The 19,664-nt window shown below is 41.3% G+C and overlaps 3 protein-coding genes and 1 long non-coding RNA gene across 4 annotated transcripts; 2 read left to right on the forward strand and 2 right to left on the reverse strand.

The window, feature by feature from the left end:
* The first annotated feature begins 37 nt into the window (after nucleotides 1-37).
* On the forward strand, nucleotides 38-3,822 carry LOC143376515 (putative beta-carotene-binding protein). Its single transcript, XM_076826973.1, has 3 exons — nucleotides 38-214; nucleotides 2,596-2,958; nucleotides 3,341-3,822. Exons 1-3 carry the CDS (start codon nucleotides 154-156, stop codon nucleotides 3,643-3,645), a joined length of 729 nt encoding a protein of 242 aa, XP_076683088.1. The 5' UTR covers nucleotides 38-153; the 3' UTR covers nucleotides 3,646-3,822.
* A 696-nt stretch (nucleotides 3,823-4,518) lies between these two features.
* LOC143376513 (circadian clock-controlled protein daywake) lies at nucleotides 4,519-9,259 on the reverse strand. Its single transcript, XM_076826970.1, has 3 exons — nucleotides 8,884-9,259; nucleotides 7,564-7,792; nucleotides 4,519-5,342 (listed from the first exon to the last, which is right to left on the reverse strand). Exons 1-3 carry the CDS (start codon nucleotides 8,948-8,950, stop codon nucleotides 4,901-4,903), a joined length of 738 nt encoding a protein of 245 aa, XP_076683085.1. The 5' UTR covers nucleotides 8,951-9,259; the 3' UTR covers nucleotides 4,519-4,900.
* On the forward strand, nucleotides 7,786-9,157 carry LOC143376516 (uncharacterized). Its single transcript, XR_013087108.1, has 2 exons — nucleotides 7,786-8,305; nucleotides 8,377-9,157. It is a non-coding gene; the product is annotated as an uncharacterized LOC143376516 (long non-coding RNA).
* A 2,446-nt stretch (nucleotides 9,260-11,705) lies between the features above and the next one.
* Jhbp2 (Juvenile hormone binding protein 2) lies at nucleotides 11,706-18,383 on the reverse strand. The gene is made up of 4 exons (XM_076826965.1): nucleotides 17,806-18,383; nucleotides 16,202-16,489; nucleotides 14,438-14,587; nucleotides 11,706-14,143 (listed from the first exon to the last, which is right to left on the reverse strand). Exons 1-4 carry the CDS (start codon nucleotides 17,972-17,974, stop codon nucleotides 13,992-13,994), a joined length of 759 nt encoding a protein of 252 aa, XP_076683080.1. The 5' UTR covers nucleotides 17,975-18,383; the 3' UTR covers nucleotides 11,706-13,991.
* Nucleotides 18,384-19,664: the final 1,281 nt, after the last annotated feature.

The raw sequence follows: 19,664 nt of genomic DNA on the forward strand, positions 1-19,664 counted from the left end.
CTGTTATCCTCGAAGCTTCATATATATGAGCTTGCCCAGATGGTGGAGGATCAGTCTCTGTCAGTGGACACCCGCGTGGATCGTGTTAGTTACCTCTTGCGCCCGTTTCGAGGATAATAATACTATTCTGCGGGGGCAGAGTGTTGATCCGGCATGTTCTCCAACACGATTCTCTTCTTCGGGGCTGTCGTCGCCCTGGCGAACGCTGAAGTCCGTGAGTACAGCTTCGTTCGGGCAGCTTCTGGGTCAGTTTCTGGTTAAACTGGAGGACTGTGAAGTGCAGGCTGATGTTCTGGGGATAGTTGATGTTATGGTGCAGTAGCGTGTTGAATGTTGTGAGACAGTTTATCAGAGTGGGCTGTAAAGATAAGATGCTTTGTATTGGGAAAGGATATTTCGAAAGTATCAATGCGTTGGGTATTTATGTTAATAAATTATCGCCTCGCTTGGTGGATGCAAGATTTATTTGGCCCCATCGTTAGCGTCAAACTACACGCGTTACTTGTTATTAGTATTAGCTCTTTAAAAGATGGGAGTTTTAGATGATAATAACATGGAGAACTTAATTTATAAATTGTGGTAAAATAAAAGATGGACAATCTGGCTAGGGTTTTGGGGATGTGCTAGTCATCGTGCAAGTAGGTGAAAGTGATTGGAGGATCTCGAGTATTGCTGAAGTTTGTATTTAATGATTAGAATTTAAATGTAGAGATTTATCAATTTCTGTGTTTAATGCAACTATAACATCACCTTCCGTGTCTTTATTCTGTTATCAATTTGTCTAAGCTTTAAATTTGCTGTCTATACTTCCATAATTCCTACATTCAGCCATGAGAACTGAATTTATCATTGTTTCAATGCTCCCAAGAGAACGCGCCATACAAATTACAATATTTCTTGTCAGCTTCACGCGCGAGATCTTCAATAACAGAATTATGCGAAAATTGGTAATTAATGGTGATGCTATCTTCCATTAATGGTCGAACGTGCATCATGCAATTTAATTGATTTATAATACGATTTAGTGAAACAGAAAAACAGCGCTGAAGCATTCCCTCGTACGGAGTTCCGAGTATTGTTATGTCGGTGAATATATACGAACATTTAACGATTTAAGTCCATTATCATTCGATGTTTGAATCGATTTAACTGAGAACCAGTTCTGTTTCGAGCAGAGCGTGCGGTGATATAGATAACAATTGAGACGGATGTATTAATGAATATTCATATTCGTTAACGAGGATCGCCGATACGGTAATTTATGTGCTGAATCTGTCCTCGCATACATGAGCATAGGGAATCACGGACGCGGAAACAATTCACGAAGTGCCGACTCGGTAGAAGCATCGAAAACCAGGAAGTGCTCATATTTTAATCGTGCAAGAAATCAGACGTAGAGTTGCCTTCTAATCAAAGTGTAATATTGAACACGTGGAAACGTGACTTAAGTCTTCAAACTACGAATCCCCTTAAAAAGAGGATCGCGATTCACTTAAGAATGTAGCCTGTAACGTGGGAACGCGATTCTTGTTAATTAAATTAATTTAATTAACAATCTCCTTTATAATCTACTAATGCCTCCTTCTCTGTGTAAATAATGAACAGCTGTGTCGAATAACACGACATAGTAGCATCGAGTCAAACATGTAACATCATTATCGCATGTAACGTAATTATCGCCTAATAGCTCGCACGAATCTCGCATGACCTGTAGCAAGCTGAGATTCTACACAAGCTAACAAAAAACCTGACAAAGTCCGCGGTATAAACTCATTAAGGGGACTAAGGAGGCAGTCGAATCGCTCGAAGAAGTCTTTCTTTGCGAATTAATTATATGGAGATGAATACAAATTGTGTCTAGTACTTTTGAATAATGTTTATTAATACTATGAATTTTTAAAAAAATTTTTTTTTTGTTATTTTACACATGTATATGACGACGCTACCGTCGTCTGATCTGTACACGTTTTTTCTGAGGTTTTTCCCTAATTGCGAAAAAACCGAGTTTCGGATCGGCTTGAAATTTTTACAGCGTGTTCAACATGTATTCCTTCGTGGAGTGTACCTCAGTATAAAATGTAAAAGCTCTAGTTTTCGAGATAAAAAATGACAACCATCTGTGCACCCCGAAAAATCGACATTTATGGTACAAATCGCCTTCTGCTAGTCGCTATTTTAATAATTTTGGTTCAATTCTGTTTTCCGAGGTTCAGGCCGAAATTACAGATTCTAGGAGAAACATATTCCAAGGAAACCGTTGTATCTTTATTCTGAAGCTCAATATCAAGGCAAAGCGAAAGACACTTTTTCTAAACCACTGTATAATGAACCTCGTGTGGCGCCATTTGTATAATAGATATGTAGACAAAAAAAATATTTTCTTACTCTACGAGATAGTAATAAACATTGTGTAGAAGGAAAAGTGTGAAGTTGCTTTGATTTCTTTGTAATTAATTCGCGAAATGTACTTGACTTTCGAGCGATTTAACTGTTTCCCTTAAGACTTCCTTATACCTTCTTCAACCTCCGTTAACATCCATGATTTCGAATGTCGATGCTGCTTTTCAATCTTCCTTCCGTCTCTTTAACTTGCAGCGTCTTACATCCAAGTATGCGGCGCGAGAAATCCGAAACTCAACGAGTGTATCCTGAGCAGCGTGGCTGCTTTGGGCGACAAGCTTCTGAAAGGGATTCCAGAGCTGGACATTCCGTCCAGCGATCCTTTAACGATCGACAAAGTGGTGCTCATAGATACACCCAACTTTAAAGCGACCGGGACGGACATCAAGTTGTACTGGCTCGGCAAGTACCAAGTGAAAATGCTCCATGTGGACCTCGAGAAGCACGAGTTCGATATGGAGCTGTTCCTCGACCAAGTGAAACTGGAAGCCATGTACGACGTCAGCGCGAAGATCTTGGTACCGATCAAAGGGAGCGGACCGATCAAGATCAATGCGAGTGAGTTGGACCAATAGACAAATGTCTCTGTTTCTGGAATACGATTTTGTATTAGGTAATAGAGTGGTGGGGTGCTTGTGACGATATGAGATCGTGGGAATGAGAGATCGTTGGATTCCCGAGTAGGTATTCGTGGTATCGTAGGATCGCGGTCATGATGGATCGTTGAGTTTTTGAAACTTCTTGGATCCTGAGATTGTGAAAACCTTGGGTATGAGAGATCGTGTGATTGTGGGATCGTGGGCACGAAGAATCGTTGGATTTATGAGCGTTGTGGTACCTCGAATGATTAGTGGAGCTGGGATTGTGAAATCAAGAATGGCTGAGTTTGGATGATAAGAGTAAAACGGAATATCAAAGGGGAGCAATTGTTCCATTACAGAGGACGTTACCGTTAAAGTAAAGGCGACCTACAAGCTGGTCGATCGCGGAGGCAAGAAATACGCCTACTTCTCGTCGGTGAAGACGCAACTGAGCCTAAAGAAGTACACGGTCGACTTCGAGGCGAATAACTTGGATAAAACTCTGCAAGAAGCGGTGACCCAGGCTCTGGGCCACAGTCACGAGGAAATAATGGAAGCTGTCAGGCCCAACCTGGAGAAAGCTATAGCCGAGAGGTGTCTGACATTCGCCAACAACATCTTCAAGCATTTCACTTACGACGAACTCTTCCCCGACCGAGAATAATCAAGATGCCACTCGACGATCTCCCACGAAAAGCAAGGAAAATTCAATTTGCAGATTAGACGTCACTGGCAGGGACGTATTTGTCCCTTGTTACTTTTAAAAATCACGTATCATTCGACTCTTCTTTTATATTAGTAAAAAATAAATATTAATAAAATAAATATTAATAAAAATTAATATTATATACGTCTGTACCACTTCTTCGATCTTCTTTTCTCAAATTTCGTGGTGAAGATGACTTAAGGATTTGTATTAATCGTTTAATGATGTTCGTTAATTAAGATGCATTAGGCGAAAGTGAAAATTTTATATTTTGCTTAAACAGAACGGCTCCCCTTCTTCTCCGACCAGCGTGCATTTTTAAACTGTAGGTTTCATTTCTTTTTTCTTAATATTTTAGTAAAAGTGTTGCTTTGCGTATCACTCGTGTGTGATTACAGTACGAGTGAAACAAGTGAACAGTTGAGGGGCCCAGTGGAAAACAGGTATATCAATTTTTGTTTCTTTGTGCCATTAATTCGTTCCCGCAATGCAGTGTGATTCCACCACTTCCTAATATAATATTAAACTTTCTTTACGCTGAGAAAAAACAAGTGTGTAGTGAAAAAGAGACCAAGCCACTGTGCTCCTTGGGGACACGTGACGTAACAAAATTAATTTCTCAGCTGAAAGACAATAGTTGTCATTTACCATCTAAATTAAATGCCGTTTAAAGTAATTTGCTTTCGTAATTGCATTTTCGCATTTCCTATGAAAACAATTTTTCCTCCAACTTGCTTTCCTGTAAAATAATAAAACGGTGGCATGTACCTAATTTCCATCGAGCCCCTCAGTGTTCAAAAGGGTTTAAACGTACTTTGACAACTCGAAGAATTTGTTACAGCAATTTATGTCTTTTAATAACTTCGTACACTTAATACTATTTAATTTTAAGAAGGTTACGCGATCATTGTTCACCCTTCAGCAAACCAAAGAATGATTATTCATTATCCTTCGACGCACTTTTATTGCAGACGCGCGACATAGTGTTAAACACCCTCCGTTAAAGCCTGATCTATTTCTTCCTACTATCAGAAAGTTATTACTAATTGAAATTCACAACCTTGCGAGTTCTACTTATTGAAAATGGGTCATAAACGACGAGCTCTCGCACGCTGCAAGCTATGAAATGTCTGTGAACGGTGCAAAGTATCGCGAACGGATTCGCGACTGGTGCTTAAACTTTAAACGATCTTCACTGATCACCATGGGCCGTTTACGAAAGCGGGAAAAGCGAGTCGTAAGTGAACTGGTCCAGAATACTATTCGCAATCTTGAGGAACGTCTCCGATATGGCGCTCTCGATGGAGGGTTGCAGTTCCTTCAAGAATGAGTCGAAGTTGCTGTTGATGGCCATGTTGATGGCTTCGCCCAGGACAGGATCGCCGCCGAACAAGTTCTCCAGCTTTAATTGGCCCTGCGCCACCGCGATCTTCGTCTTGAAATCCACCATTCTCAAATAACTCTCGCCGTCCGGCCCTCGCGCCTTCTCCGCCTGCAATTTCACCAAGCCTTTGCAGTTGGTGAAGTTGCCAGTCATGGGGCCGGATCCTTTGAGGCTCAGAAGTATCACTTTCCCATTCACGTCGTAGTCACCTTTGATGAAGAGGTTGGAGAAGTTCAGCTCGACCACGAAGCGCAGCCTATCTATGTTTGCCCTGCGGAAGGAAACGTGATTTGTAGTTGCTTCAACAGCGGAATGGACTTGTGAGACACTCTGCTAATTATGTCAATGAGAAGAGGTCTTGAGGTGCTCGTTTTCTTGAGCAACAACTCGGGCGCTGGGTGTTGGGCCATTTTTGGGGAAAGTAGTGACGGGATCGAGCCCCGGTTGAGTAATTTTGTTTGAATCACTACTGGTCGAGTTTGAGGGGATGCATTTTGAATACATGGAATTTAGAGACGCGTAATGGAATTGCTAGATGAATTTGTGGTTGATAGAATGCAGTGTAATAGACACCAAACTGATTCGTTTCCAACGGAGTCATAAATAAATGAAACTACGGTGATAGACGAAGAGATTCGGGGCTTTGTATTCCGCGTACGTTTTAAGCAACGACCGTGACACCATCTGCTGATATACGAGTGGAAATAATCGGTATGGCACACACGATTCGTGAAAATCGAATGGGGATCCTGTGCAGTGGAAATAAGGATTCTTAATTTGGCCATTTACTTCGTTTGATGCTTCTGTGTGTAGATGGAGTAATTATATTGGCTAACCAAAGGGTGGTTCTGATCATTCCCTTAAAATCGATGAAATCGAGGATGAACGAGACCGCCATTCTACTGGATGAAGATTTAGGACAGGCAAGGCATAGATATCGGTCGCACGTCCAAATTTATTCGCCGATTCGAGGTTAATTCGATCGTCCTTGTCTTAAGCTTCACTTTCATGAGGATCCTTGACACCTAGGCAACGTTTTTGGCGCCGAATATTAATTGATGCCTGATCGACTATTGCTAAGGTTCTTGCAAGAGTCATCATCCTCTTAATTTTACTTGTTAATGAACTTCGTTTTATTATGCGCCATGATGATGGATGCAAGCAATTCGAAGATGATTCTTAAATTCTACTGCGCGGAAAAAGAGGCAGTTGGCGCAGTAAAAATTTATCATTCATAATTATCGAGGACTGCATCAATTTCCAAGTTACAGAACTGTCGGTAGCATCTGCTAAAGCGTTGCCACAGCTTTTCATCCTCGGTGGTTTTGAGTGTTGTAAAAACTTCGGAGATTGAACCTTGAGTGGTGAATGAAATCTCTGGACATTAGCTTCGAGATTCACGTAAATGACGGGCGAATCAACGACGGGTTATGACATCGTGTCGACAGGATGAAATTCCTGCGATTTTCTTCTGCGGAATAAAATTATGGTTGCATCGGCTGCGCAAGTATGCACAACAGTCATCCACGGGCGTGACATTTTCTTTGGGCATGCAACTTTTCATTACGGATACTCGATTATCTGCCGTTATCGCCGGACACAGCCGTGCCACTTGCATAATACGAAGCAAAAGAACTTCGTAATAAAAAGCGAAGGAACTTCGTAATACGAAATTAGCGTCACTTTTTATTACATTCGCTCTTATTCTCCTATCCGCAAAAGGGCTACGTTAATCAATCGAAATTCCCACTGCCGACGACGATTTTCTTTCAAAATTTAAAAATCGAAGCGATTAGAACCGAATTGGAACAGGTATCGTTTTACTTCCCAGTCGATTTAAATTTGAAATAATTGATACTTCCTAAGCCACTGATACTTGATACCATCTAGCATCTATTATCTTGTTAAAAGATTAATTATACAACGAATATCGTTGTAATTCAAATTTCATTTACAGTGCACGGTGTCTTCTGTGATTTAAGGCAGTTGAAATCTGCACACTTGTGGGATTCTATGAATAAAACGGGAATAAATTAAAGCATCAACCGCGATCACAGAAGTGATGCATCTGCGAACAATGCCTGATTTCGAACTTCCTGGAACGATGAATCGAATACGAATCTAGCTAAAAGATCGCACGCGTTGTGTAAAACGGAAACAACGCAGCGATTTCGTTGCGGGGCGTTTTCCCACGTTCGTTTCAAAGGGAGACCGAAAATTTATTTCGCTCTATCAATCCGGAGCTGTTGAAGTTTCAAGGTAGTCATTAAAGTCTTCTTCGTACTCCGAATACTGATTTAACACTCCAATTGATATTTAATTTTATTTCCAAAGTCATTAGACCCCCTAGACCAGTCATTAATAGCGATAAATTGGACCCAACAAAATTAGCATTATTATTAAAATTACTTGAAACGATAAAACCAGCCCCAACGCTTAATTTCTTCCTTACTTCAGCATTCTATCTTTCTTTTTCAAGGTTTACGACTTACTTGAGTCTCGACACGGTGAAGTTGCTGGCGCCGTACACGTGGACGTTCCTCAGTCTCAATGTAATGGTACCCGGTGCTGCGACCAATTCCTTCAGCAGCAGTGGCTCCAACGATGGCATATGATACTCCGGCAGGCCAGCTATCAGGTACGGCCTAATGTTCTCCACGCTGCTCTTCATGCATTCGCCCAAGTTTGGATTGTCCCGCTTGCAGACGTGTAGAAACTCCGCTGTGTTGCGTTCATTTTATTTATTTATTTTGTTTTAGAGACGTGGACCACGCAGTTATAGATTAATAAAAGATTCGAGAAAGAGGTTCGTATTTTTTGGCGTGAAAGTTGAGCTGGGCCAAGCATGGCTATTCTTTTATCAAAACGATGAAAAAGACACGATTATTGCACCGCTCGCAAGTTAGAGACTTCATTCTTTGGCGCGACTTTCGGGAATGCAGCTAGAATTAGCATTTTGTTGTGTCCACCGAAACATTCACCTTTAAAATCATTGATAACGAATTAATAACAGTGGATAAACTCGCGGAAGATTTCCAAGCGAAGATGAACGCTTTAAACTTATGAATTTAAAGTTCTGAGAAAAACTACATAGCGCAAGGTGTGCATAATAAATTAATATTTCAACGTCTGGACCGCCGTTGATTACTGTGGAAGCTGAATCAGTGACTTCGACAAGTGCGAGGCAGTGTCCCCGAGGAAATAAATAACGTATCATTATTGTGTGAACAAAAAGTGAGTGTCGAGCCTCTTAAATGATTCTTTCCTCGAGTAATTCAGTCTTTAATCAAATTTTCACGCCCTAGGAAGGTTGCCTAGGAAGTGGCCTCAAGCTTGTGCTCTATAAGCACTGCAAGCATCGCTGTTGCCAATAAAATGCAGTAGGTAAACGATATAATTTTGTAAGTTTGCCACATATATTGAATTGCAAATTCTTTAAGCAGAAGCGTGTGACATAAATGTTTAAAAACCATCACGCCTGAGTAACGAATTTACTCATATCTGCGGATTAATTAAACGATCCCCAGTAGTGTCTACTTCCAAACGGGGAAAAATGAAATCAAGCAGTTACTACTGTTAACTACAGCAACAATTAAAATAATAAGGACACATTCAAATCTTCGCCTCAATATTCAAACATAATAATAACATACGTGTCTGCATGAAATCTTCGAATTTCCTCAAACCTCAAGCTCACCAAGTTCAAAGAGATACAATCACCCGTCATCCTTGTCATTCGAGTTCAAACGTCACCCCACAAGGAACAAAATCATAGACACGGGAAAAGAAAAAGTGCTCCAGCTTCGACTTACGCAATTCGCGCGCGAAAACGCCGCTGAAGATCGTCGCGACGACCACTGCCACTGCGATCCTCTTCATCTCTTCTCCTTTGGGAGTGACACTGCAGCTGGTCCAACGGCGACGAAAGGAGAGACTGTCGTGTTCCTCGCGAAGGATGGCAAAGGAAGAGAGCGGTTTGTTGCTCGCGATGGACGGCGAAGAATGAGCCACGAATGGAGAGGATCTGAGGAAGGAACTTCAGGGTTGTTTCCTCACCCACGAATGATGGGATGGTCAGCGTGGAAATGGATAGAGCAGACGGCCAGTCCTTATAGTTGTACCCTTCTCCCCTCTCTGGTCGGCCGGTCATTGTTGTTCATCGCCGATACACCTGTCCGAATCCATCGCGATGGAATAAATCTCGAATTCTGAGCATGTGTTCGTGTCACGACATGTGCCACTCCAGCCGTTTCCCCTCTCCTCCAGCGTGCCCAGATCTGCGTACACGAGCGCCTGCCGGATTGTGTGGAGAATCCCCGATACATACAGGCAATTATAGCGTACTTGGGTTTAGATACGAAGACGACATTAGGAAGTGGTTTCGAATCTTCAGCATGTGACTCTGTCACGTTGATGACGCCATCGCGGACTAGGTACACGTGCTTGAAAACGCCGTTGAATGGATAGGTGCGGGTTTCATTGCCCTTAAAGATATGAGGATGTAAAAGGCATTGATCAAGGTCGTGAAGGGTCTCAGCTCTTATTGGTGGAAATCTCAGTTTGTAGACTGAAGGATTGTGGGGAGTGATTGTACACCGAAGTTCTTTCTTTCTTTTTCACATCTCCCAATCGCACCTTCGTAGTCTTCGAACAATAAGCCCTACGTTTCTGACTAACAAGGGAAGTTTGGCAAGCCGAAAGTTCAGAAAATTATGCGACTTTCTGCAAAAAAGTTTAAACAAAAGTTGTATCTTTATTTGTAGCTACGAAACTAAGTAAAGATAATTATCGAAAATTCCGTGCGTTTCAAGTTACCCGCATCACCAATCCTTAATTTCAGAATTATTTTACGCGGTTTTGCAGATATAAGAAAGGGGTGCAATGTTTGTTTAAACTTCTTCTCGGTGTCCCTCGCCGTTCTTGAGATATTCCATGCAAAAGAAAATTCTGAATTTTTTTCAAAGGGCGATGGGAACCCCTGAAACTCCACGAGTTTTACACCAACAAAAAATAGAATTATCTTAGGGATGAACTACTCTACTTGCACACAAAGTTGCATAATTTTCTGAATTTTCGGCTCGCAAAATGGATTAAGGGTTCATTTAAGTGCCCCAGAAATTCGGAAAGAACGGGGGAAACCCCGATGAAATGTACAAAACTCTTGCCAGATATCCATTGTTGTATCGCCAGAAAGGTGAACACGTTTGAAAAACAGGAAGAATCAGTTCCCCCATCTAATATTCAAGCCGCGTATCATCTTTTCACCGAGTATGTACGTCGAAGTTTTTTCTCCGCCTCGTTCCTTTTTCTTTTCCAACGAAAAGCCAGATTTCATCTCGGTTCGTGTTGTTCGAAGGACAAGGTAATGCCACGGCGAACCTTCTTCCTGATTGCGTTCTCATTCATCCACGTGACTGCAAATCTTTCCTCCTGCTGCAAAATCTTGATTAATAGCTTCAATATTTTTAATCATTCGAACGCTGGCAATCTCCTTATTCCACGTAGGATCGAGCGAAATTTTTTATTGCAACTATATGTTAACCACCGGCGATTATAGAATTAGCATCAAGTGTGAAGGTTTTGCAGCGATCGGTCATCTATTGATTCACCGATCCAATCGTGAATCATATTTGCTGGTAATTATCGATATCGCGCGATCTCGATCAAATTGATCGGTGCTGTTGCCCTGAGTGCAGAGATTTGAGAAAAGGGACGTTTATTCAAGGGACGAACTTTCCTCGATTAAATTTCGGGGACGTAGGTTCCTCCTCGTGGCAAATGTTTCAGAAGCCACTCACGTACTTAAGTACCGTCTTTGAATCGGTAGAATAAAACGAATGGTCGAAGGGCAGAGACCAGATCCGCGCGACTGTGTACTACAGAAAATCATTTGTAAGTAAAGATACGAATCGATGTGGAAAAAAAGTGTTCAGAAAAACTTTTGGAATGATGGATGAATCAAGTCCTTCCCATATTTTGTGTCTGTAAGTAAATGGGAGTTATTAGGAGTGGTGATTAAAGGCTCAAGGCAGTATTATTTAAAGGAGATTCAGTTTACATAATCCCCAGACATCGGCTGCGTCGAAAGAGCAATAAACCCGAAATATTTAATATTCTGCCGCGTGTCCTTTTATTCGGAAGATCTTCATAAATCATGCGTCGTAATGCATTTTAATGTAATTTTAAGACCAATGTGTTGTATCTTAAAGCGTAGATAGCGCTGAACGTGCTCTAGACACACGCGGCATAAAACATTCTAGCCGCCTGTGAAAAAGTTTGTTTGAAGAGAAATATTTGAATACAACACACTGTGCATCGGATTAGTTGAGACTCGCTGGTTGACCGTTCCTAGTGCTGAGTACACGGAAGAATAAATTCCAAAGTGCTATGATTTATTCATAAAACGAATTACACCGCGAAGAGAATGAACTGAAACGATTAGAATAAGATTTTCATCCGATCGAAATTCCATTGTCAAATGAGTGATAAATTAATCAGTCAAACGGCACTGCTTCGGCATAGGTAATACTGCGTCCTATACGATAAGATCCTTCGATGATCCATTTGACTGAAAATACTTGAAAAATCGTTGAATAAAAAGCTGCCTTGTCATTCCGTGGAACAAGCGATCGTGACAGTTGACAGATACTTTTAGGAAAATACGTGAAATACGTGGAACGTGAAAGATAATCAAGTATCCCGAAGTTGAAGCTTCCGGTGTCTTCTGAATGATCGATTACAACGGTCTGTCGAGCAATGTTGATACGGGCAAACATTCCACGCGATAAAAAACATCATTTGTCAGGCGATGTTCGAGAAAGGAGTCACGAAAATACTGTAACTGCAGAATTCGTTAAACCGACGTGACTGATGGTTACGTGGTAGATATTTTAAGAGAGATGATGTCGTTCTAGTTGATAGAGACGTGAAATTTTTTATTAAGGGGGAGGCCTGCAATGAAATTTTGGAAAATTCGATTTTTCAATTTTTATAGTTTCCTGAAGTACAACTTGAAAATATTCCATGAAAGTGTCAAGGTAATCCGACCAAAATTGACAAAGTTATACGCGCGTAAGTAGGACTCAGACTCAAAACTTTAAACGCGTTTTCCTCAAAATCATGTTTTCAAAGTCGGTGACACGTAACTCAAAAATGAATGAAACGATTTACTCAAGGCTTCGCAGGCTTATTTTAGGATTAAAAATCTAAGCGCTATCGAGAGCTTTTCCTTTTTTTGCCTAGATTTTTTGTTACACTCGAAAAACGAGCGATTGTTTTCCAAATGTCGGTGCTTGAACTTCGCACAGCCAGCATTTTGTCTCAACATAATTTTTCCAAAATCTGGCCGAGAGCGCCTAGATAATTTAATACAGTATCTAAAAAAATTCGAATTTTCAATTTTGCGTCTAAAAAGAGGACGTCTCGGGCATCGCCTATAACTCACAAACCTTTCAATACTTTTTACCACAAAAAATACTGAAATATCACTAAGATGTACTCTTTCCAATCGACTAATGTTTAATTATAAAAGTTTATCGGTTTTGCTGGAAAAAATTCCCAAAGAAGCACGTTGTTTTGATCGTTCTAGGTAGGCCTCCCCCTTAAGAACATCTAATTTAAAAAAAAATGAAGGAAAAGAGCTTAGCACTTGCTACCTCCTTTAAACTAATATATATGTTTCACAGTTGTTTAAATTTAACGCCCTGGTCTCACTTAATTGTACTAAAGGTGACAAATAAATATTGAAGTGTTGCATTAGATATCCCAGGAGAAAGAACACAATGAAATGCATACATTTAAGTATAATTTATACCAAAATTTATATAAAATTTGGGAAGATGATATCTACATGATTAAGAGATGAAGTACAACATTCTTCTAGTTACATTAAAATGAAAATTCCTTACACTTGTAGATGTTGATTGTATAAATTAAATTTCGTGCACGACATGATAAAGTTGCACTTAATTATAGTCGAAACAAAATCAACTGGTCTCCCGGAGTTTCTGAACAGCTATTCCTACCATTCCATGATTAGTTTTGCAGAATGGTGAAAATGGCCACCAGTCGGTTTTGCCTCGACTACAGAATCGTCCAGGTCATTTTCTGGTAAAACATGGTCCATATAAATTGAAGAAGGAAAACTGGGAAGATCGTAACTGTGAAATACACTGCTTCTGGGGAAATACGGTAACGAAATAACAATATTTCAGAGCTCACAACTCGCCACGTTCTCATTCTTCAATTAGTCATAATGCTCCAGCACAGATGCACTTGGAGGGCTAATTTAACGATAAATGCAACAACAATAGATGCGCAAATACAAACTGCTCATACGACCCTTATCGCACATCCACTTAGAAGGGCATATGCATACTCGTGACATAAATAAATGCAGGAAAGTACGAAAGAAATTAAAACTACCGCGTTAGTGCGTGCCATAGTGCCACTCACTTTAAATTTACCTAAGTAATTATAAGCTTGGTCGTCCTAGTTACTTAAATAATGCGTAGAGCTATAAATCTAAGAGGCAGTAAAACGTGTTAACATGTTCAAATTAAGGAGGCTGCTACACAAACGTAGTATTAACAATGTCCATTTTTGTGCCATTCAAGGCGGTATTATGTTTTCGTCGAATTAATCATACTACAGTGTTCAGACGTACGACACGTTGAAAGAAGAAAAAGGAAAGAAAAAAAGTGGGGTGAAAACGTTTTCCACGCCCGGTTAACCCTTATTTTTTTTTTTTTGTTTACCCTCGATGTCCCCATGTAATTGATAGCTCATCAAGAACACTTCTATGTTTTAGAACTTCTATGTTTCCAATTAATTCCCTCGCTTCGAGGATGTGCTACGAAAACGATGAATATGTAAAGCGTGGCCGAAGCCAGTGGCAAAAAAATGTGCCGTCCTGTTCAACTTAATCTGTGATCCAAGCATCGTATGGCACTTGAGCGAAGATCTTCTCGACGAAGGTCGTCATGACTTGGACTAATTTCCTCCTGAGATCCGGTTTCATCTCCTTCAGCAATTCCTGGCTGTTAGTATTAATGAACAGGTTCAGCGCGGCAACTAAAAACGAAGAAAATAAGCCGCTGTTAACTCTGATCGATCGACGTAATCGCGTGCAACCTTCAACTTTCCGAGATGGCAATTTTTCATAAATTTTTCAACAAGTTTTTCGAGTGATCGTCAAATTAGAGGAAGTGAAACGGTAATTGCGAACACCGTCGAGTGGAAGGTGATTTCCTGGCGTGCAGACCAATAAATCGGCAGATGAATTCGTACAGATTTAAAGCAGGATTATACAGTTTTCGGTTGCAGTAAGATTGATTGACACTGGGCTACCAGGTGAAATACACTTACGTATTATGGCGTTGCTATCGCGAACGTTCTCGACGCCCATCTGGATGCTCTGTACGCTGAAGTCCATCTTAAGCTGCTGCAACCTCAGGTAACGACGACCTTGAACCAAGAATGGCTTCGCCCTGATGAATACTTTCGCCTTGACTCCCTCTGTAAACAGAAAATGTCGAACGACATGAAGTGACAATTCATCTCACCTGTAATTGCTTCTTTCTGATTTCTATTAATCATTAATTTCCATTGCCAACCATGAGCTCGAAAGCATCATTCAGGAAGGAAAACATTAAAATTGCTGTTTTCATTTTTGAATAAAATAGAAATGAAGCTTGAATATTTTTAAGTGATACGCTTTATAAAATAAAGAAAAATTAAACTTGTTTCTTCTGTCTTATTGATACGATAAAATAGACTTCAACAAAACGTGGGACAATTTTTTGTAAGTCGTAGAAGGGACATCGGCGAACATCTTATTAAAAATTCGGAAGCGTTTCGTGGATATTAAAGGTTCTATGCCCAAGCACAGTCTCTATTTAAAATACTGGTATCCAGGCACGTGAACCCAGCTGCATTCTGCAAGGCGAAGCTGTTAAAGGTCAATGGTACCATTTACCTGAAGACAGGTACCAGTGTCTCTCAAGACCACGTTAATTTCCGTCCAGGACTTTGGACTTTCGCGTTCGTTTACATTATTAAATAGCTCCAGAAGCTTCCTATCTCTTATCGCCCGTCGTCGTTAAAGTACCGAAATCAATATTTAACAGGACGTATGAATATTCTTTCCACGATTGCTTCTGTCTGCTGATGATACACGAAAAGAAAGTCCCTCCTTTCAGTGGTGCTAATGAATTCTTACAGTCTAAGATTCCATTTCGGCGAAGCCTCGCGAAACGAAACGCAAAATCGAACGGAGACAAATTTGCATCGCGTTGGCGGTGAAAGTTTGCGATCATGACTTTTACCTGCGCATTTTCACTGAGCCCACATCGTTCTGTCGCGTAGATTCTAATTGCCCGCCGCTGCTTACGGTGATCAGGGTCGAAATGCCTTTCAAATCAGGCTAATTGACACTGAATCTTACGGGTAGTAACCTGATTGAACGGTAAGTTTCACTGGGAACTTCGGTTTCTAGTAAGAAACTTGATACCCTGTTATAGTAATGAGTTTTGCTGACCTTGGTACTCTGTGATCGAATAGAATGGGCTGACTAAGAAAACACTGATTAACTCAGCACCCTTGACTTTCACAGCTCGGTTCAATGCCCTATACCTATTAGAAACGTGGAAGATTAGACGATCCTGTTATGTTAATAAGTTATGATAATATCGTAGCTCTTTTGTTGAGCTTCATTCTGCGACTATCTTCACCTCAATTAACCTCACATCCTAAGTCTCCATGTTTCTAATAGGTCTAATACTGTGCAGCTACTGTGCAGCTAAAAGTTCAATGATAATCCCCTGCGATTAAAATGTTTCTAAATTTTAACATAATCCAACAAATTGGGCTACAGTTCAACTTGGCACTTTGTCTAATCTAATCTCAATCGACGCTCTAATACCTTTAAACTTCCACCATGAACTTCGACACCTCTTAATTATAATATATCCTTATGTTCCACGCTAAATTCTCATAAGCCACTTGAGCCACTTCGATTCTAATCAAATCACTGCTTTGTTGCTTCTATTCGAGATCGCCAGCTTCAACCCCTGGAGGGTTATAGTAATAAGCTCGAGCAATATTCTGGTTAGAATAACTCGAATTCCTTACCATACTCGCCCCAGTAATCGCCCGCTCCGCTGGCTTTCACCAGGATCAGAGTACCACTGGACCTGTACTTGGCAGCAGCTCTGATCTTCGGAATGCTAAGTGCCAGTTGCAATTGCACCTCGTCGTCGGACAGCCTGGACCTCAGACCTGTCACTCGCAGCGCTGACACCCCCCTCGCGGCCACGTCCTTGAATTGGGCCCTATAACCATCGGGCCCACCGCCCAGCGCTATGTGAAGCTCGTCCAAAACGATGGGCTCGACTTCTGGGTAGCCCAGCTGCGGCAAACCTGCGGCAGATTATCAGAAATTAATGACTATTATTGTAAAAGATTCCTCAGCTTCGCTGCCATTTTTGAGAATTGTAAATCCACTGAAAATTGTAAATATACTGTAACATTCTTGTCACCTGGTGAGGCGACACAATCCTCGATTAAAAAGAACAATCGAGCGTTGCGGGTAGTTAAGGACTCGTCCGAGTCTCCGGTCAGACAGATATTAGGATTCACGGGTCATATTCGTCTCATGTTTGTATTCAATACGCGCGAGGGTACCGAACCTATTCGATCAGCCCGTCGCGTCGAGTGCGCGAGGAATGTAGGACACTGGGTGACCATTCGAATACACCGTTATAACCTGTTTCCTTTGCCGCCAAGCACTTTGAATTTTTTCTCCTCTTTCCAGCGACACCACGTGGATCCCTCGGCCAGGTAATCCCCCGACTTTCGACTTCTGTATTTTTCCCTCCCACGGACACGCGGCGCGAGTTCACGCTCGAATTCTACTTTTAGAAAATGGGTCCGCAGCTTTCGAACAGCCGCGCGATTCCACCGGTGAGGCGCGCGCAGCGGGCGAACGATTATTTAAAGAGGTGACGTTGAAGGAATGATTACTTTAGTACCTGGACCTACATTTTCTTATTGTATCTGTGCAATAAGTTTGGCAACGTGCTGGTACCGAAAGGAAAATACAAATGAAATATACTTGGATTATTTATAAGCAACTCTCAAGTATCTTTAGGTACTTTGTAACTGTTGAACATGGGGGCAGTTTTAATTATTATTATTAATTAAACGGGAATCCCCATGGTGTACAAAAGAAAAGACAAGTGCAATTACAGAGTCTCAAAACTTACTTATCCAATAATTAATAGCTAGTGAGCAAAAAATAAAAATACCTTAGGATAAACTAAGTACCACCACATAGGTTATTAACTAGCCTACATAGCAGCGTCCTAAACGAGTTAAGGGAGCCCAGGAAGGGGTCCGTACCACTGAAGAACTGGTAAAATAATTAAAATACCTAAATATTTATCTACTCAAAGCACAGTATGCAGCAATTTCAAAACGGCCCACAAACATATATGTATCGCTATACTTCTTCCAATCTATCAACAATATACACCCGATCTCTACATCTTCAATATTCCACAACTCTGCAGCTTGGAAACTATATGCGCACAGACCAAAAGAACCATTTCCCTTAGCGAATAAAATAGGAAACATTTAATTGCAAAACGCCCCAGTAGCTCAGCTAGAAATTCAACGGAGAAGGAGAGAATTGAAGAATATAGCACAGAGTCTGAAGCAGCGATAGAAATTCCCACCGTGGCGGAAGTGTTCGGTGAGGACGTTGGCCGATCTAGCGAGGCAGCTTTCCAAGTTGCGATCCCTCCTCGAGCACGGCTCCAAAAACTCCAGGCCCTTGTACCTGCCGATCGCCTCGGCGCCGATCAGCAACGAGCACGCCACCAGCAGTAGATCGATCCTCGACATCGTCCTCCTCTTCGTCACTTGAATCGCGCGGATCGTTGGCTCTGTTGCGGCGATCCTCCTCGATCGAATTTCTTCGCGTGGAATGACCGACAGCCGGGGATGCGCCAGGCCTTATAGCACCTTGACATTGCCCCCGCTATGCCTTCGGGGCTCGGGCACGAAGAACAGGACGGGACGGAGCGACTACACACGCGAGTGTATCCGGCTGTTGGGTCGTAGGCGACCAGAAACATGCTAGCCGCTAAAGCCTTTTCTTCTCCATTCCCGGCGCTCCACTTGAGGGCTATGCGAGGATCAAGGTAATCAAGGACCTGTTTAAATACACCGACTAAATGGATGTACACTGAACATTCAAGGGCAAATGGAACGGGTGGTACATTTTTAGTTTTGCCTGTGATCGCCAATTCTGAGAATTGAGGACATTGCGACAAGAGGGGTGCACCTCCGGTTTTATATATGTAAAAATAATTCTACACCGTTTGGTGCAGGTTAGATACAACTCTGATAAAAAATGAGCGATTTATTGCAAATTTTACTGCAACTCAGGGTCAGCTGTAGATTTGAAAAAGTCGCCAAAAATAGAAATAAAATCTTATCAATTGAATAACTACTTATTGTGTGACAATATATATTTTTCATTTAGTGTTCTCTTTTCAATGTTAAGTCAAAGCAATAATTTTATGAACAGTCTTTTCTAATTTACTCGTATTTCAATTTTGATCCACTCTGAAGCGTACTTCCACCCGATTCCTCCCCTGTTTCGAATTGCAAGGTATCCTTCAGGGCAGAATCGTTAAATTCGAGTAGCAGAAGAAAACTTTCCAGCTGCTCCCACTTAGGGATCGTAATTTTTCAGGAGACAGTATAGAGGTCAGACCGCGGTGTTTGTAATTTCGTTAGAAAGCGCGAAGAACAAAGTACGTCCATCGATTTTTATTTCCCTTTCGGCGCGCTTCTGAGCGTGTTACATCAAGACGACCGATACAGAACGCGATGGACGTTAATTATTTTAACGGCTGACTTTCTCGGAGTCCGTCGCGATTCGTTTGCGACTTTCATCGACAGAAGAAGAACGTTTGAAGTGGCCTGGAAAAAAACCTATCGTTATATCGCCACGAAAATGAAATGCTGTGTTTAATTCGCCGAAGATTGTCTGTTAATCGACGCACGCTCTGTTTGCCCCGATAGATTCACAGGTGATAGAATTTTTATTTATTTTCGAAGGCCCTTTAAACGATATTACCTTGGAGCTTGATTGAATATTAGAGTAGCTTTCAATATTAAACTTCGAAAGTCATCGAATATACACTTCGTCAGAGCTTGATTTGGAAGTGGTACAATAGCGGTACAGTCAGCCATAATCTTCATTGCGATTCGATCGATTTATCGATCTGCTAAATACTTTGAGTGCTCTTTTCATTGAATTCTTTGCGAAAATTCTTCGTGTTCCTAAGTATCAGTCATTAGCTAACGAATATTATGCTAATTTGAAAAGGTCAAAGTACCAACGAAGAGTTGCGTAGAGAAATGGCTAATAATCCCAGTGGCAGACCTAATTGCGTCTGGCCAGGCACACGCGTCGTCTATTATAGTGTCCAACAATTCGCATCGAGACACTTTCGTGCCTCGTAATATTCGATAATCAGTGATAAAAATTTGAAACAGGCACATCGAAAGTAACCACGGACGT

This window comes from Andrena cerasifolii, chromosome 14 (genome assembly GCF_050908995.1).
Source record: "Andrena cerasifolii isolate SP2316 chromosome 14, iyAndCera1_principal, whole genome shotgun sequence".
NCBI lineage: Eukaryota > Metazoa > Arthropoda > Insecta > Hymenoptera > Andrenidae > Andrena > Andrena cerasifolii.

Excerpts from the sequence above, each read along its gene's own strand:
- LOC143376515 (XM_076826973.1), top strand. The coding sequence starts at position 154 with ATGTTCTCCAACACGATTCTCTTCTTCGGGGCTGTCGTCGCCCTGGCG. Across the intron at positions 215-2,595 it reads CCTGGCGAACGCTGAAGTCC|CGTCTTACATCCAAGTATGC; the intron begins GTGAGTACAGCT and ends TTTAACTTGCAG. Across the intron at positions 2,959-3,340 it reads ACCGATCAAGATCAATGCGA|AGGACGTTACCGTTAAAGTA; the intron begins GTGAGTTGGACC and ends GTTCCATTACAG.
- LOC143376513 (XM_076826970.1), bottom strand. The coding sequence starts at position 8,950 with ATGAAGAGGATCGCAGTGGCAGTGGTCGTCGCGACGATCTTCAGCGGC. Across the intron at positions 7,793-8,883 it reads CGTTTTCGCGCGCGAATTGC|CGGAGTTTCTACACGTCTGC; the intron begins GTAAGTCGAAGC and ends AACGCAACACAG. Across the intron at positions 5,343-7,563 it reads TTCACCGTGTCGAGACTCAA|GGCAAACATAGATAGGCTGC; the intron begins GTAAGTCGTAAA and ends TTCCTTCCGCAG.
- Jhbp2 (XM_076826965.1), bottom strand. The coding sequence starts at position 17,974 with ATGTCGAGGATCGATCTACTGCTGGTGGCGTGCTCGTTGCTGATCGGC. Across the intron at positions 16,490-17,805 it reads CACCGAACACTTCCGCCACG|GTTTGCCGCAGCTGGGCTAC; the intron begins GTGGGAATTTCT and ends AATCTGCCGCAG. Across the intron at positions 14,144-14,437 it reads CGATAGCAACGCCATAATAC|TTGCCGCGCTGAACCTGTTC; the intron begins GTAAGTGTATTT and ends CTTCGTTTTTAG.